General features: G+C 44.7%; 1 protein-coding gene across 4 annotated transcripts in view; it reads left to right on the forward strand.

The window, feature by feature from the left end:
• The window catches only part of DIP2A (disco interacting protein 2 homolog A), a 186,903-nt gene extending 179,121 nt beyond the window's left edge, over window positions 1–7,782 (forward strand). For all 4 annotated transcript variants that reach the window (XM_039494216.1, XM_039494217.1, XM_039494219.1 and 1 more), the window contains one exon: window positions 5,744–7,782. In XM_039494216.1, the coding sequence (XP_039350150.1) occupies window positions 5,744–5,996 (253 nt within the window). In that variant the 3' untranslated portion in view covers window positions 5,997–7,782. The remainder of the gene's footprint in view (window positions 1–5,743) is intronic.
• Window positions 7,783–17,523: the final 9,741 nt, after the last annotated feature.

Raw genomic sequence — 17,523 nt, forward strand, 5'->3', positions numbered from 1 at the left:
TTTTTCAAGCCCATTGTCCTTATTCTGCTGCTCTCACTCCTTCCTTTCCTTAGAATCATGAACTCTCATATTGAAGCCATTCCATACCCCTAGTCATTTTTGTTGCTCTTTTCTGTACCTTTTCCAACTCCAATATATCTTTTTGATGTGGGTTTGCCATGGATTTATATAGAGGCAATATGAGATCTCCTCTCTTCTTATCTCTCTCTTTCCTAATGATTCCCAGCATCGTTAGCTTTTTTTACTGCTGCTGCTGTTTTCAGAAAACTATCCACGCTGACTCCAAGATCTCTCTCTTGAGTGGTAACAGCTAATTTAGACCCCATCATTTTATATGTATAGTTGGGATTATGTTTTCCAATGTGCATTACTTTGCATTTATCGACACTGAATTTCATCTGCCATTTTGTTGCCCAGTCACGCAGTTTTGTGAGATCCCTTTGTAGCTCTTCGCAGTCTGCCTGGGACTTAACTATCTTGAGCAATTTTCTGTCATCTGCAAATTTTGCCACCTCACTGTTTACCCCTTTTTCCAGATCATTTATGAATACATTGAACAGCACTGGTCCCAGTACAGACCTTGGGGGACACCACTATTTACATCTCTTCATTCAGAAAACTGACCATTTATTCCTACCCTCTGTTTCTTATCTTTTAACCAGTTACTGATCCAGGGGAGAACCTTCCCTCTTATCCCATGAGATTGCTTAAGAGCCTTTGGTGAGAGACACTATATCCACTGGATCACCCTTGTCCACATGCTTGTTGACCCCCCTCAAAGAATTCTAGTAGATTGGTGAGGCACGGGTTCCCTTTACAGAAATCATGTTGACTCTTCCCCAACAAATCGTTTTCATCTACATGTCTGATAATTCTGTTCTTTACTATAGTTTCAATCAGTTTGTCTGATACTGAAGTCAGGCTTACCGGCCTGTATTTGCCGGGATCACCTCTGGAGCCTTTTTTAAAAAATTGGTGTCATATTAGCTATCCTCCAGCCATCTGGTACAGAAGCTGATTTAAATGGTAGGTTACATATCATGGTTAGTAGTTCTGCAGTTTCCCATTTGAGTTCCTTCAGAACTCTTGGGTGAATCCCATCTGGTCCTGGTGACTTCTTATAGTTTAGTTTATCAGTTTGTTCCAAAACCTCTTCGAATGACACCTCAATCTGGGCAGTTCCTCAGATTTGTCACCGTAAAAGAATGGCTCAGGTTGGGAGTCTCAGTCGTGAAGACTGATACAAAGAATTCACTTAGTTTCTCCGCAATGGCCTTATTGTCCTTGAATGCTCCTTTAGCATTTCGATCGTCCAGTGGCCCCACTGGTTGTTTAGCAGCTTCCTGCTTCTGATGTACTTTAAAAAAAAATTTTGCTATTACTTTTTGAGTCTTTGTCTAGCTGCTCTTCAGATTCTTTTTTGGCCTTTCTAATTATATTTATACACTTCATTTGCCAGTTTATGCTCCTTTCTAGTTTCCTCACTAGACTTTGGCATCCTTTAAAAAGTGGAAGTTATTTTGCCTCTCACTGCTTCTTTTACTTCGTTTAGCCATTGTGGCACCTTTTTGGTCCTCTTACTATATTTTAATTTGGGGCGAACATTTAAATTGAGCCTCTATTGTTGTGTCTTTTAAGAGTTTCCCTACAGCTTGCAGGGATTTCACCTTTGGCACTGTACCTTTTAATGTCTGTTTAACTAACTTCCTCATTTTTGTGTAGTCCCCTGTTCTGAAATTAAATGCTACAGTGTTGGGCTGCTTTGGTGTTTTCCCCACCACAGGGATGTTAAATTTAATTATGTTATGGTCACTATTACCAAGCAGTTCAGCTATATGCACCTCTTGGATCAGATCCTGTGCTCCACTTAGGACTAAATCAAGAATTGCCTCTCCTCTTGCAGGTTCCAGGACTAGCTGCTCCAAGAAGCAGTCATTAAAATTTTTTTGACACCTTAATCTCTGCAACCCAACCTGAGATGACATGTACGCAGTCAATAGGGGGATAGTTGAAATCCCCCTTTATTGAGTTTATTTTTATAGCCTCTCCAATCTCCCTGAGCATTGCACAGTCACTATCACCATCCTGGTCAGGTGGTCGGTAGTGTACCCCTACTGCTATATTCTTATTATTCAAGCATGGAATTACTATCCAGTGAGACTCTGTGGTGCAGTTTGGTTCATTTAACATTTTTACTTCACTTGACTCTCTGCTTTCTTTCACATGTAGTGACGCTCTCCCACCAGTATAACCTATTCTGCACTTCCAATATATTTTGTATCTTGAGACTTCTCCCACCAAGTCTCTGAGATACCAGTTAAGTCATAATGTAGTTTATGTACTAATACTTCCAGTTCTTCGTATTTATTCCCCATTCTCCTTGCATTTGTGTATAAACATCTAAAATGTTGAGCAGGTTCCCTCACTGATTTCCCTCTTGTTGTTCTTGTAACCCTCTTGTAATTTTCCATGTCCCCAACATCCAACCTTCTGTTAACGTCACCTTTTTTCCTAGCTAGTGGAATCGCAAACTTTAACTGGCCGCCTCTGTGGGCTGGTCCTCCATAACTAACATATATTGTAGCTAATTGAAAGGCAGTCTAAGCACTTTGTGCTACATTTATCTTTGCGCTACGCCATATGTTTTGCTCCTCCTGCATAATGAGAGCATAAATTTCACTTGCTTAGTTAAATGATCAGTTAAGAAAATAACTTTTTTCAAAGTTGCATACAAGCAGAAACTTAGAGAATTGCTTGTATCACAGCTTGATTTGAAAATTATCAGTAAATCAGAAAAGCCTTTAGTTTTGGTGTATAATTTGTGGTCTTATCAGATACTTCTGTATTTTTATCAACATACGTAAGCATGCAAAATTATTTGAGTTTACACATTCTTTTTAATTCAACCTGTTTTAATGGTCTTTTACTCCATAGTATGCTATAAAATAAAAAGACACATGTCACAGAGGTCAGGATGGTGGAGAACTCTCTAATTAGCTGCAAGAACCCTATCATGAAAACCCCCCATTCTCTTAGCTTTCCCAAATAATTGTCTTTGGAAACTGATATTTCCCATGTTTTGATATCTAGTCAAAGGTGATATTTGTGATTGAAAGTTTGAGGAAAATACCTTCAGTTATTTGATTTGCAGGAAAATGGAGGTGAAGGTGGGAACAACAGTTCTCCCACTTAAAATATTCTAGCTGCTTTCTAGAGCATGACTCTAGCAAAAATGGCTGGAGCTTGGAAAACCAAAGCCATCATTGAGAGAGTCCCCTTCATGATTTGAAAAGAACCGCTTGTGTGAGCTAGGGCATTTGCAGCTGGCATTGTGAACTTGTGCAATAGACTTCCCATGTTAAATCTGAAGAGCATGCGTAGATGGAAGTGGTCTGCATGGATCAGCAGCTTCGATTGTGAACACCTCTCAAAACTGGTTAAAAAGGAAGCAGTCAGGCTTTGCCCAACTGCAGCCTCTTGATCTGTGTGTTCCAACTCTAGAGCCACCAGCTCTCTTCTTGGTGTGAAATGTGTTTGGCAGTTTTAAAACTTTAGGCTAAAGGCTGGGATTTTCAAAGGAACCTAAGAGACTTTGGCACCCAACACCCATTGAATTTGGTGAGATTTGCGTGCTTTGCTCCTTTTAAAAACACAGCCTTAAGCAACATAAATCACCTGGTAGGCCCTTAGGCTGTGTCTGCCCTTGGAGCTAGGGGTTTTCAGCGTACGTTCATGCTAACTGTTGCTGAGCTAGCTTGCTAAAATTAGCAATGCCGGTGGGGTAGCACAGGCAGCAGTCAGTCGGCACAGGCTACCCTCGCCCAGTGCAAACCCCTGGGTACCTCAGAGTGGCTAGCTCAGGTTACTGCAGCTACACAACTCTTTTCAACTCAGTAGCTCAGTGAGAGTGAGCGCGGGGGTCTGTCTACACAAGTTGGGAATCACACCCCAAGCACATAGTGTAGACATGGCTTAAAACCACGGTAAGGCTATTTAATAATCTGAGTCATTAGATACATACCACAAAATACGTACTTAAAAACTCAGTTTGAAGAAAGAAAATATGGAGCTGGAGGGCTGGATTCGAGGTACATAGAATCCCTTAGAGATTTCTTGCGTTGTGCATTTCACATTGTACATGCTGAGTGTACAATGCTAATAGGTGTATTTGCCATTTGCTGATAGAGCCCTTTCAGTCTGACAGTGTGGAGTTTACTGATGGTGTTTGTGGATTGGTGGCTGTCTCCCAGGCACCCCCTGGTGGCCGCAGGGCACCCCTGCAAGCGGTCCCTTGTCTCCGTTTTCCTTCTTGATTCCTCAGATAAACTTAGTACAGCTTCTGGAGTATATACATTGACCTTCCATGGGGTTAATTTATTACAAAAGCCCCACTACCATAAACCAGAATCCCTCCAGCACAGTCCAGACAATACATTCAGGGATAGTTCAGTGGTTTGAGCATTGGCCTGCTAAACCCAGGATTATGAGTTCAATCCTTGAGGGGGCCACTTGGGGATCTGGGGCAAAAATCAGTCCTTGGTCCTGCTAGTGAAGGCAGGGGGCTGGACTCAATGACCTTTCAGGATCCCATAACAGTCCAGCACCAAGTACAGCTCTGATGTCTCTCGCCATGCCCAGCGCCCAGTTACTGCTCTTGCATCTCTCGCCACGCCCCGGTTCCTCCAGCTGTGGTGCTTCGTCTGGCCTGTTTCCTTGCCAGGCAGGGCTCCAGCTCTTGCCTGGAGATATCAGTGGGCTCACCCCTCCATCACCCCCAGCCTTCAGCGGCTCTCTGATTTCAGCTCTCTGGCCTGGGGAAGTTTGTAGGTGACCCTCTGCCTTCAGTTTTCACCAGCCTGCTCTGGCTCCACTGCTCACTGGGGAACTCTCACCGCTCCTCCCCTGAGTGACAGCCCCTCCCGCCGAAGCGCTCCGCCCAGCCGTGCTCTGCCTCTGAGCTCTCTCTACTGTTCTAGATACCTTCAGCTCTTCTCTCTCTGATTCTGGAGTCTCCCTCTCAGGACTCTGACCTCCCCCTTTGCCTTTGGGCCGTTTCCCTTGTGCAGGGGCAACTCCACCCTCCTCATTGAGCAGGGGGTGGGGGTAGATGACCTCCTGAGGTCCCTTCCAACCCTGATATTCTATGATTACACCATGTTAGGACACACCTGGGCTGCAACAGGAGAGCTGGGCCTGGTATCATTTAAGGGGCCAGTTACCCTGTTAGTATTTAGTCGTTATAAAAGAGAGTTTCCTTTTTGTTCCTTGGACAGTCTGGATACATTAAATGCAAAATAACTAAATGACGGTAAATACTTTGAAATCAAGAAAGTTAAAGCTGAACATTCAGGCTTAACTCTGTCCCTGTGTGGTTTTGCATTACAGCGCAGCCTTTAAATCACGGTTCCATGTTCTCTTAGATACACTTGACTGTTTATAGGAGAAAAGATACACTTTGATATTTCATATGTTGTTACTTGGACAATAACAAACCAGAATCAGGAGGTGGCAGAGTTAGATTTTGTTCAACTATAACTTCCACTTTTGTCTCTTATATACTTAGGTTTATATCAACAGAGTTTGGTTACGTTTATTGTATTGTTTATCTCAAGTATTTCCCCAGCGTTGGGGGTTTTTTCACATTAGCCTCCATCTCCGAGAACTTTTTTCTTCGGTGGCTATTCATGCTAGTTTATTTCCCCCAACACACACACAAACTTAAATGCTTGTTTTATACCAACAGCGCTGTGTTTACATGGACCAACTTGCTGGTGGTGGTGGTGGAATTAGAAGGCTCCGAGCAGGAAGCATTGGACTTGGTGGCCCTGGTAACGAATGTGGTTCTGGAAGAACATTATCTCATAGTTGGTGTTGTTGTCATTGTGGACCCGGGAGTTATTCCCATCAATTCTCGTGGTGAAAAGCAGCGAATGCACTTGAGAGATGGATTTTTAGCTGACCAATTGGATCCTATTTATGTCGCTTATAACATGTGAAAATACAAAACCACGCTGATGCTGAAGCACCAAAACCTAGGACGTTCTGAATGGGATCTACATTAGTTCGCTGCCGTTTTTTTTTAAGCTTTTGAAGACCTTAGGAAAAAAGGAGGTGCCAGTCTTCATGGAACTTCTCTCTCACAGCATTGGCTTTCATCAATCCATTACAGCTCCTCCATTGGACTGAGAAATTACTGGAATTCTTGAAGGAAATTTGTTAAACTGTCAAGGAACTTTTTTTTTAATAATACTTATGAATGTGAGTATCTTAATGCACTGCATAATGGGACATAAAAACTGGGGTGGGGAGAAAACACCAGCTGAAGACAACTCTTGGGAACAGTGAGGAAGGTTGTGGCTAGACATCCTCCAGGTTTTCTTCCCCATTCTGGTTGGATGTGTGGTAACTACATTGGCACATAACTTTCACAATTTTTTTTATCTCCACCTGGTCCTCTACTGTATTGCATGGTTTTTGTACATGTCTGAGGTTAAAAATGCGGAGCCATCTTTTATTTTTAATTAGTGACTTGGCACAGTCAGAACGAAACCAACTCACTCCAATTCTGGATTCTGCGTTTAAAACTATACTATTGTTCAGCCTTTTAGTACCAAGCAAAACTGAATACTGCTTCTTTAACAAGGTTACTCATGGTGCCATTCTGGATTCTGTAGCATTATAAACTCTATTGTAGAAAGATAAATTAGTATCTGGTTTTAAACTACTTGATATACAGGAGGCTTGCTTGCTTTCTTGTTTTCATAATTTCATATTAGCTAAACAGTAACTTTGCTTGTTTTCGTAGTGCTAAGCTGTTAATTATTGCCCTGCATAATGCCAACTTTTGACCAATTCTTTTCATTCCAAAGCCAAAAGAATCAGAATCATTAGTGTAAATGCCTGAAAGCATGATCTCCCAATACATTATTCCCCAAGTATCTGAATTAAAATACTGAATTGGACTAAAAGTTCTGAGATGATGATTTCTCACTGTGGAACACATCTGATATTAGAGAGCTGGATCTGCCAGGGTGTAAATTTTCATCTTTTTGTTGTGCGTAGACAAACTTTTTTTGCTCAAACTAAAATATCCAGTTGATTGAGTCCAGCCTGATCAATCAACCTCTTGACATTTCCTCCAGATCTACTATTACAGTGAACCTAATTCTGAAAGCGAATGTAAACTCATTCAGCTGCTTCCAATGTCTGAAGAGAGGCACAACTTTAGCAAATAATTATTTTTATATAGCTAATAAAGACTATGTGGCTATGTGATTTTTTTAAAATAATGCATGAGTTTGGTGAAACAGACAGGTTTTTCTGCAAGGCAAGGTGCCTGGATCAGTGCCTAAGAAATCTGGATGTCAGTTCCCCAACAAGGACACCAAATGACTCTTCTTGGTTAACAAACTAGAACATCTTCTCAAAAAAGGCTGTCACATACAGTAGTTCTCTTTTCCCTCATGGTGTTTGACTGTGGTGTACTGTACAGATATATACCTTGGAACTCTAATTTGACTCAGTTGTAATTATGTACAGAATTGTGTAACTTATTGTTTGAATTAAATGCGGCAGTCTTAGCGATGGACTAATGGACATCCTTGTAGTAAAACAGCAGGCAAGAGGAAAGAGCTACTTAACCCCAATTTTAATGTTGTAGTTTTTTAGCAAATAAAACATTGTAAGATTTTTGTATTGATATATTGGTGACAGTGAGATAAGTTGCCTTGTAAAGTAAGATTTAAAAAAGCACATTAAACATTTGAGAATGACTACTGGAAACTTGATTTGCCAAATGTTAAAAGTTGTCACATCTTAACACCCCCCAAAAAAGTTTTCTATTTTCTATATAGAAAGTCCCTATAAAGCAGTTCTGTGTCCACATTTAGGGTTTGCTTGATACTTCGCTCAGTAGTGAGATTTGTAAAACTTCTGTTGTGAATTTCTTTAAAACTACTTAAATCAGGACTTTCTTAGATTTTAATGGTGTGTCCACCACCACCACCATTTTCAAGACACAATCGTTGCAGTGGGCAGCAGCCATCGGAGTAGCTCTCCCCCTCTACCTGAGTGCTGCAGGAGGAGGAAGAAAACCAGCCACTGTGAGTTGGGTCCCACGCTGGCACTCCCAGCTCTTGAGCAGGCAAAGGAGCAAGTTCCCGAGACATTCTCCCAACTCGTTAGGCCAGAGCTTGAGCGAGGAGTCTGGCTGCAGCTGTCAGTAGGAGTGAGGGAAGGTTTCCATTCTGAGAAGTAAACTGGATTTGGAGGGAGGCTAGGAACGCTGGATGAGCTACAAAGCCTCTCCCTGTGGCGGGTAAGCTGGGAAATGGGAGGGGGACGGGTAGAGGCCAGAATCTCGAGACCAAAATGGGCATAAACCTGTGGTGAGTTTCATGGGACAGAAGTTTTGTTGTGGGGTCTGAAGTATTTTGTTTCAAGGGAAGAGTGTCACCTACTTAAACAATACCACCACTTTTTATGGCGCGTTCCTTAGAGGTCTTCCATGTAAGCAGTGTCCCGGCCCAACCTCGTGTAGTGGATGAGTTCTGGTGAGATCACACACCAGAGGTGTACAGCTGCACACTGCATATGACTGTAGCAAAATATATTATTATATTATTGTTATATTATTAAAGGTTCCCAAATTTTTTACTACAGAACTCTGAACTTTGGCAGACATCAGAGAGTCATTAGTTTCCCAAGTCACCGAGGAGGAAAAGGGAAATAGAATTCCAACAGATGACAATCTTGAGCAGTACGGCTAAGGAAAAATATTAACCATCTGTTCATACTGAGTCTCTATGACCGATCCCCAAACCTCTTCGATTTGAGAATTTTTGACTGCCCTTGGTGACAGAAAAATGTCTTGCACATTCCAAACCAAGTCTGTCTTGATATAAAAGTACTGCAGACAGAACCAGTGTATGGGAAATCGTCTTGAAAAAAATTCTCTCTATTTAGCAATGGAGATAGCATGGATTCCTGGGGCCTGATGTCAATGTGAAGATGGAGACTGGAGATTCTAAACTCTTTGGCAAGAACCAGGACTTATTGGGTCACCTCACTCCTCCATCCCGCACACCCAGGGAAGTACACAGTGTGGTGGGCATGGTTAGACGTTCGTGGGGGGGGGGGGTGTTCCCTCTATGTGCCCCCCCAACCCTGCGCAGACTGCTGGCATGGCAGACCTCGAGCGAACCATGCAATGACCACAAGATCCATTAAGGGACGAAGGCACCCGGCCAGGTTTATTGTCGGCAAAGCACGGTACTAGTATCCTGCAGATTCTACTGGACCAGTAATACATGTATGCCCGTAATAATGGACCAGCTCAGTGAATGGTGGGACTTTCCATTCATCCCTAGGCCAGACAAAGAGAATCCCTCTGAGATGCATCTTTATACCCCTGCCCCTTTGACATAGTTAGTTACTGCCCCCTGACATGGCTAGTTATCATCTTGTACATGTTGGTTCGATCAAAACATCTCTATTACGTACTGTCATCCTGACTTTACGTTTTAGGAGGGGTCAGTGAGTTCCTGTTATCCTTGGGGAATGTTTTTGTATCATCCTTGATATTGGGATGTTCTGGTACCACTTGATATCGGGATGTGTTTGCGTGAGTACTCTGTGACTAGGAATGTGTATTTCTGCAATATCAGCCCTGTTCTTGCCAGATTCTGTAAGCAGGATTTCATACCAGGCCTCTGATATAAGGACTCAGGCTCTCTTCCTACTACAGTGGGTCATTGCTTATATAAAGTGGCATGATGAACAGAACTTGAAATAAAGACCCTGTGATGGTGTGTTCACCCCACATTGCCCTGAAGAGGTTAATGTAGGCTAAGAAGGGGGCAAATTAACAAGACCAGACACAGCTGAGGGGAATCAGGTGGCTTAAGTAACCCCCTGACTGAATGAGGGAGCTCGGCTGAATTTATAATGCCAGGAAGGTGATAGCAAAGATGGCTGCGGGGACGTAGGCGAAGAGAGGTGTTTGGGGCTACAGAGGCAAGTAGCCTACAGTTACTCCCTGGGGAGAGGGAGTTGTGCAGCTGGCAAACCCAGAGATTGTGGGGGAGGGAGTGCCAGAAGGTAAGGAAGGGGCTCAGGGAAAGGCAGTGAGGGAACAGACCTTGGCTGCTAACTAGAGGGTCTGTGAGATGCCAGCCACTGGGGAAGTGGAAGACTGCCTGCGACTGTTCGTTAGAAGAGACTTTGATACCCCAGCAGAGTGAAATACGCATAGTGACCTGGCCAGAGGGCTAGGTCACAAGGAAGGAGCCCTTGGAATCGCAGAGGCTGAGAGAGAGCAGCAGCAGGGGATGCAGCGAGCAGAGGGGGGACCCCAGACCTGGAAGGAGCTAATCCTCTTAAAATCCTTCTTAACTCTAGGGGGCAATTGAACTTGTTCCATCAGACTTCAGAAGAGGGTTCTATTCGTGGTACTTCCTGGTCTCGAATCAAAATGGGATGGAGATGAATGCTGTCCTTCAGGTCATTGAACAGTCTTTGTCCACTGTAGTGGTTCAGACTGGTACCTCTAGCAGCAATAATACCCTTTCTGGACCTGGGAGACTGATTTGTCTCCCTCAACCTGCAGGGCACTTATCTTCATATTGCCACACATCCCTTGTACTTCATACTTCATATCAACATGTTGGAACTCAGAGTGCTTTGTTACGATTTCCAGCACTTGCTACCCTACATCAGGGGCCATGCAGTCAGAATAATGTTGGACAACAGAGCAGCATGATCCCACCAAATCAGTAGAGCTATGGCATGGGTGTGTATTACATTGCATCTCAGCAGTTTATCTACCAGGACTGCAGAACTCAGTAGTGAACTCGCTCAGCAGGCATTTCACCATCAACCACAAGTGGGGTCATCCACAGAGAGCTCTTTGCGACACCATCCAATGCGAAGTGCAGGCGATTCTGCTTGAGGAGAGGGCACAGCTGGAATCCTATGTGAGATGCCCTAGTCATTCCTTGGTCTTGCATATTGCTGTACGCTTATCCCCTGGCACCTGTATTACGCAAGTTCCTGAACAAATTGAAACAGGTAAATTAGTAGCCATCCCCGTAACATCATCATGGCCGAGACAGGTGTATTTCCTGGAGCTGGTTCATGTCTCTGTGACAGTCTCTCTGCCTTCCCCTGGCAGCAAAGCTCCTCACCCAGGAATCGGGATTCATCACCCACCCCAATCTCTTAGCGCTTCACCTCACGGCGTGGGTACTAGATGGCTCTCTGGTATAGAACAAGATTTCTCCCCAGAAGTACAAACAGTATTGCTTCATAGTAAAGCCATGGCAAGGAAAACCTACGTGCAGAAACACTCTCACACTTGGTGTAGTAACCAATCTATACCTCTTCTTGAATCTCAACTAATACATTCTCAATTACTTGCTGAATTTAAAAACAGGCTTATCGCTGCGCTCCATTGAAGTTCACCTAGCTGCCATCACAGCTTTTTGCTCCCCCCAGTGAGGGGTTTTCAGTCTTCACCCACCCAGCCATGATGAGGATTATCAAGGGACCTTCTTATCTCTTCCCTCCTGTCAAGGAACCAGCTCCACCATGGGACCAATGCCCTGAGGAAACCCCCATTTGGAATCTATAGGGAACTGTTCCCTCCTTCATCTGTCCCTTCGGACCTCATTCCTCGGAGCCATCACTTCAAGAAGGTCGGGGAACTTGGAGCCTTGTTGGGTGATAGTGTTTTGGTGTGATAAGGTGATGCTACATCCACAGCTTTGTGTCCTACTTAAAATTTCTTCAGAATTCCAGATTAATCAGGAGATTCACCTACCAGTGTATTACCTGAGCCTCACTCTTTGAGAGAGGAAACAGGCCTCCATATACTGGATGTAAGAAGAGACCTCACTTTTACCAAGACAGAAATAGGCCCTTTAGGACTTCATCCTGGCTTTTCATCTCAATTGCAGAGCAAATGAAAAGACAAGTGATTTCCACCCAAAGATTGTCCAAATGGGCTGCAATATGCATCTTAACCTGTTACGAAGCCGCAGGGGTTCACTCCCTCTTCCCCCACCCCAAGAGTGATTGTTCATTCCACCAGGGCTTCAATCTATCTTTGTAGCCCTACTGAAAAATATCTCACGCAGGGCAGCCATCTGGTCTTTGGTGCACACGTTTCCCCAGCACTATGCTCTTGTGCCTGCTTCCAGAGGTGACAGAGCTGTTGGTGATACTGTTTGACGGTCCATACATCACCCTCCTCAGTAACTGAAGTAATGCTCAGGAATCTCCTCACGTGAAGCACCCACAGGGACACTACTCAGAGGAGGAGAGGTTACTAACTTTGTGCAGTAGTGGGATTATTTTTGTGTTCTGTGGGTGCTCCACTACCAGCTCTTCTTTCCCTCTGCCTCGGTCTTTTGCCAGACTTCTGTGGTTAAGAAGGAACTGGAGTGGCAGCAGGGTCACCCCCATTCCCCTAGAAACCCTATCCTGGAGCATGAGGGTGTCTGGGGCACAGATGCAGAAGCTGCTGACAAAAATCTCCAATCAAGAGTGCACAGGCATGGAGCACCCACAGGGGGACACATCTCGAAGAACTCTAATTACTATACAAGGTAAGTAACCTCTCCTTGTATGAGGCTAGTGAAATGTTTATTATATGCTTATATTGGATTAAGTCAGTGGAGGGTGAGCCAGCAGGACAACTCCCAGATAAGAATTGTCCAGCTTGAAAGACAATGGGGAAAGATCTTAGCTTCAGGGATCCTACATCCCTCTCTCCAACAAAATTACAAGCCTTGTTTTCTCAAGTGTGGGAGTTAAACAATCAAAGGGCTATACACAGTTATAAAGTGACTTCGACCCTATGAAGGGTGGCCATCAAAAGATGGAGCAGGATCTAAAAACGTGATCCCTGATGCAGACAGGCTGAACTGCTGTTGAATGTTAAGGGAACAGATTATGCCGCCCAGTCCCTAGAAGTCTTGGGGGTTCTGTTGGAAGTTTAGACCTACCCAGTATGCCCAGGTGGAAGATAACAGCGTGGGTGAGGGACTATCTTATATTGGACCAACTTCTGTTGGTGAAAGACAAGCTTTCAAGCTACACTGAGCTCTTCACGTCTGGGAAACGTACTCTGTCACAGATAAGTACAAGGTGGAACAGATTGTTTAGCATAAGTAGTTAACACATTTCAAGGGACCACTCAAGATGAAGTATCCTGTTAACACCCTTCCAGTCACAGGGGGGAAAGAAAGGTGGAGCTAGGGAAAGGCAGTTGGTGGGTGGTGGTAGTGGATTATAGATGGTTTTAATAAACCATATTTCTATTCTATTTCTATTCAGTCCATGATTTGTAGAGTCTAGCAAAATGATGAATTTAAGTACCAGGTGTGTCTTTTGAAAGTGCTGTGTAGGTTTCGTTTGTGGAGGAGGACTCATAGGTCAAATAGAGAAGGATCGCTTTGTGAAAAGTGTTCACACACAGGGTGCTTTTGTCTTTTATCATTTTCCTGTGTGAGTTCATACAAGAGCGTAGTGATTGTCTGGTTTCACCCACAAAGCTGCTATTGGGGCATTTAGTGGACCATATGAGGTACACCACATGTTGTGATAGGCATGTGTAGGATCCATGGATCTTGAAAGGTGTGTTGTAGGGAGTGTTGATCATTGGAGTAGCAGAGATATGTCTGCAGGTTTTGCATCTGGTGCCACTTTGAGTTGGTGTGTCCTGGTCTGTTGGGAGCTTGCCTCTGATGATGAGCTTGGAGAGGCTGGGGGGCTGTTTGAAGGCCAGAAGAGGGGGCTCAGGAAAGATTTCTTTCAGAATGGGGTCCCCATCAAATATGAGTTGTAGTTGTTTGACACCCCATAAGGGTTCCAGTGTGGGGGGGGTGGGTGACAACTAGGATTGTGTGATTGGAGGGGGTTTTATATATGGAAGCAGGGTATTTGGGTATCTGGTAAGCTTGACATCTGTATAAGCTGGTTAATGATCTAAAATCATCCTTCTCCAAAATGCTTTGGTTCTAAATAAACAATTGAATTGCTTTAAGAAGGCTGTCTGGTCACTGCTAGTGAGAGCTCCTGGAGGGAACAGAACTGCAGGGACTGAACCTAAGTCTGACCTGCTGGAAGTAATCAAAGCACCAGGGGACTACAGCCCAAGGCCTGGGCTGAGTGTGGGAGAACTGCAGGATTCAACCTGGAGAGAGGTGACAGGTGGAGGCCTTGGGACCTGAGCAGGGTGTGCTCAGAGAGACCAGCAAGTCAGAAGTGCAGTTATCCTAGAAACTGACAATATGTTTTTGATTGTGGACACTGATAAACACCCAGTAGTGCCAATAATCATTGTTAGTTAAAATACAGTATTCGATTTATCAGTAAAATGGTAAAAAAATAGAATTGTTTGCTTATGGAGTGGCAGCAATGGTGGAAGAACAGTTGTGAGTAGTAAATTACTCCAGCATGATGCCAGAGTGTACAGAATTGTTTAGCTGTGATGACTGGACACTGGTATTTTTGTGTTAAACACGAAGTGGTCTGTAAGTTTAAAAATATAATAAAATAAACTTTAAAAAATGGTGATACTGCATGTTGCCATTTCTCTTTAACAGACCATTGTGAGCTGTACTCAGACAAAAATGTTCTGCAGTTTTTCCATGATTGCTGCATTCAGCTGTGCAGATGTGGATTTCCTGCAGATTTAGGCACAGCAAAGACTACATTAGTTTATAGTAAATTTGAGGATGGATCCCATATATGACTAGTAATGTATACAGGCTCCAGTGGCACACTGGTTTCTAATGTTTGCACATTCCACTGTCTTTGAAATTATAGGAACGTTCCATCTGAGTATATCTATAAAAAAGTATGTTTGTGAATTAAGCACAGCATCCTTTTTAGTAATTAAAATGCAGAATTAAGAATATAAATATTATGTAAACTACAGTTTATGCTGCCACATTTGAAATTGGCTTGATCCAAAGCAAACGCTTTCATTTGTACATCACAGATTTAAGGCAGGCCTGGAAGGGACCTTAAGATGTCATCTAGTCCATCCCCCTGTACTGAGGCATGAATAAGTCAACCTAGACCATCCCTCTTATGACTAAATGCAATTCGCTTCAAGTGCTCACCTATAGCAAATGCAATGCAAATTACAGTGTCATCAGCACTGGCTCTGCTCGGTCTCCACACAGCAAAGATCAGTCTGGGTCTTGTTAACAGCAGGACTCTGGCCTGGTCCACACTTAAATGTTAGCTTGACCTTTCTACTACGTGGATCAGGGCTGTGACAAACCCAGCCTCCTGAGCACCACAACTACCCTCCCTCCCCCACAGCACCAGAGTGGATATGGCTGGAACGATGGGAGAACACGTCCATAGCTGGGGAGTGGATCAGCTGCAGCCACATACAAACCCTCCTCTGTTTGCTGTATGATGCGGCTGGGCAGCAGATTGCAGGCTATGGGGCACTGTGGCAAGGTTACAATGGGGAAAGGTGGGTGACTAAGACATGGTGGGGTTACAGGTGATAGCATGACAAGATTATTGCAGGCTATGGGGCACCATGGCAGGATTAGAGCAAGGTGTGTGGCGGGTTACATGGTGGGTTTATGCATGCTCAGGTGACATGGCCAGGTTACAACAGGCTACAGGGCAGGTTTATGGAAGGGTGTGTGGCTAGGTGCTGTGGCAGTGTTACGGCAGGTTACATGGTAGGTGGTTGGAGTGGATACAGCAGGCTAGCGGGTGATATAATGTGGCAGGGTGACAAGGCAGAGTTACATGATAGGTTAGGGCAGGCTGTGTGGTAGGGTGACAAAGTGGGGATTACAAGAGTTTGTGGTGGGATTACAGCAGATTATGTGGTGGGTTAGGACAGGTGGTGTGGCCAGGTGACATGGGTGGGATTCTGGCAGACCATGGGCCTGCATGTCAGGGTGATGTAATGGGATTACAGCAGGTTACATGGCAGGGGGTTATGTGGCAGGGCTATGGTAGGCTATGAGGTGGCATAGCAGGGTTCTGGCAGGTTATGTGGCAAGGGTTTGTGGGGTTACAGCAAACTGCATGGCAGTGGGTGAAATGGTGGGGTTACGGCAGATTCCATCGCAGGAGGTGATCTGGTGGGGTTATGGCAGACTGTGCCAGGGTTATGGCATCTTACATGTCGGGGGTTATGTTTGGTCCTGCTTTGAGCAGGGGATTGCACTGTATGACCTCCTGCGGTCTCTTCCAATGCTAATCTTTTATGATTCGGGTTGCATGGCAGGGAGTGATGTAGTTTTATAGCAGGCTACAGGGCAGCATGGCAAGGTGACTTGATTGGTCTACGGCAGGCTACGGGGCAGCATGCTGGGGTTATGTCAGGTAGCATGGCAGGGGTTACTGGGTGAGGTTACGGCAGGCTCCAGGGTAGTGTGGCAGAGTTACGGCAGGTTGGGTGGCAGAGGGTTTCATGGTGAGTTAAGGGAGTTTCATGGTGTGGCAAGGTTACGGCAGGCTCCAGGGCAGTGTGGCAGGGAGTAGCATGGCAGGGTTATGGCAGGCTACGGGGTGGCATGGCAGGGTTACAGCAGGTGACAAGGCAGTGTGGCAGGAGGTTGCATGGCAGGGTGAGGTGGTGGATTTTGGGCAGGCTCTGGGGTGATGTGGCAGGCAGGGCCAGATTTCCAATTCAGCATATGCCTAAAGATGGCAGCATTCTAGGAGTGTCTAAAAGTGGGTTAAAAGTTAATACATACAGGTCCCATGCGGGTTGGTGGCCGCCCAGCTGTGGGGCTGAAGCAGGGAGCTTATGAGAGTGAGATAGCCTGGGGGCACTTGAGGCAGGGCAGCTGCTGCATGTATCACGAGGAAAGATTAAAGAGGCTAGGACTCTTCAGCTTGGAAAAGAGGAGACTAAGGGGGGATATGATAGAGGTCTATAAAATCATGAGTGATGTTGAGAAAGTGGATAAGGAAAAGTTATTTACTTATTCCCATAATACAAGAACTAGGGGTCACCAAATGAAATTAATAGGCAGCAGGTTTAAAACAAATAAAAGGAAGTTCTTCATGCAGCGCACAGTCAACTTGTGGAACTCCTTACCTGAGGAGGTTGTGAAGGCTAGGACTATAACAATGTTTAAAAGGGGACTGGATAAATTCATGGTGGCTAGGTCCATAAATGGCTATTAGCCAGGATGGGTAAGAATGGTGTCCCTAGCCTCTGTTTGTCAGAGGATGGAGATGGATGGCAGGAGAGAGATCACTTGATCATTGCCTGTTAGGTTCGCTCCCTCAGGGGCACCTGGCATTGGCCACTGTCGGTAGACAGATACTGGGCTAGATGGACCTTTGGTCTGACCCGGTACGGCCTTATGTTCTTATGGGTTGGGACTGTCCCAGTCCTTCCCAGTCTTGGCTGCCTCTGCCCCGAGCTAGGGAGAAATAAATTAATAATAGAATATAAATATTTTATAAATCGAAAGAGGGGAGGGCGTGGCTGGCCCCCCATTCAGTGGCTCGGGCAGAGCTGGCGTGGGG

The sequence above is a fragment of the Mauremys reevesii genome, linkage group 11 (assembly GCF_016161935.1).
Source record: "Mauremys reevesii isolate NIE-2019 linkage group 11, ASM1616193v1, whole genome shotgun sequence".
Classification (NCBI taxonomy): domain Eukaryota; kingdom Metazoa; phylum Chordata; order Testudines; family Geoemydidae; genus Mauremys; species Mauremys reevesii.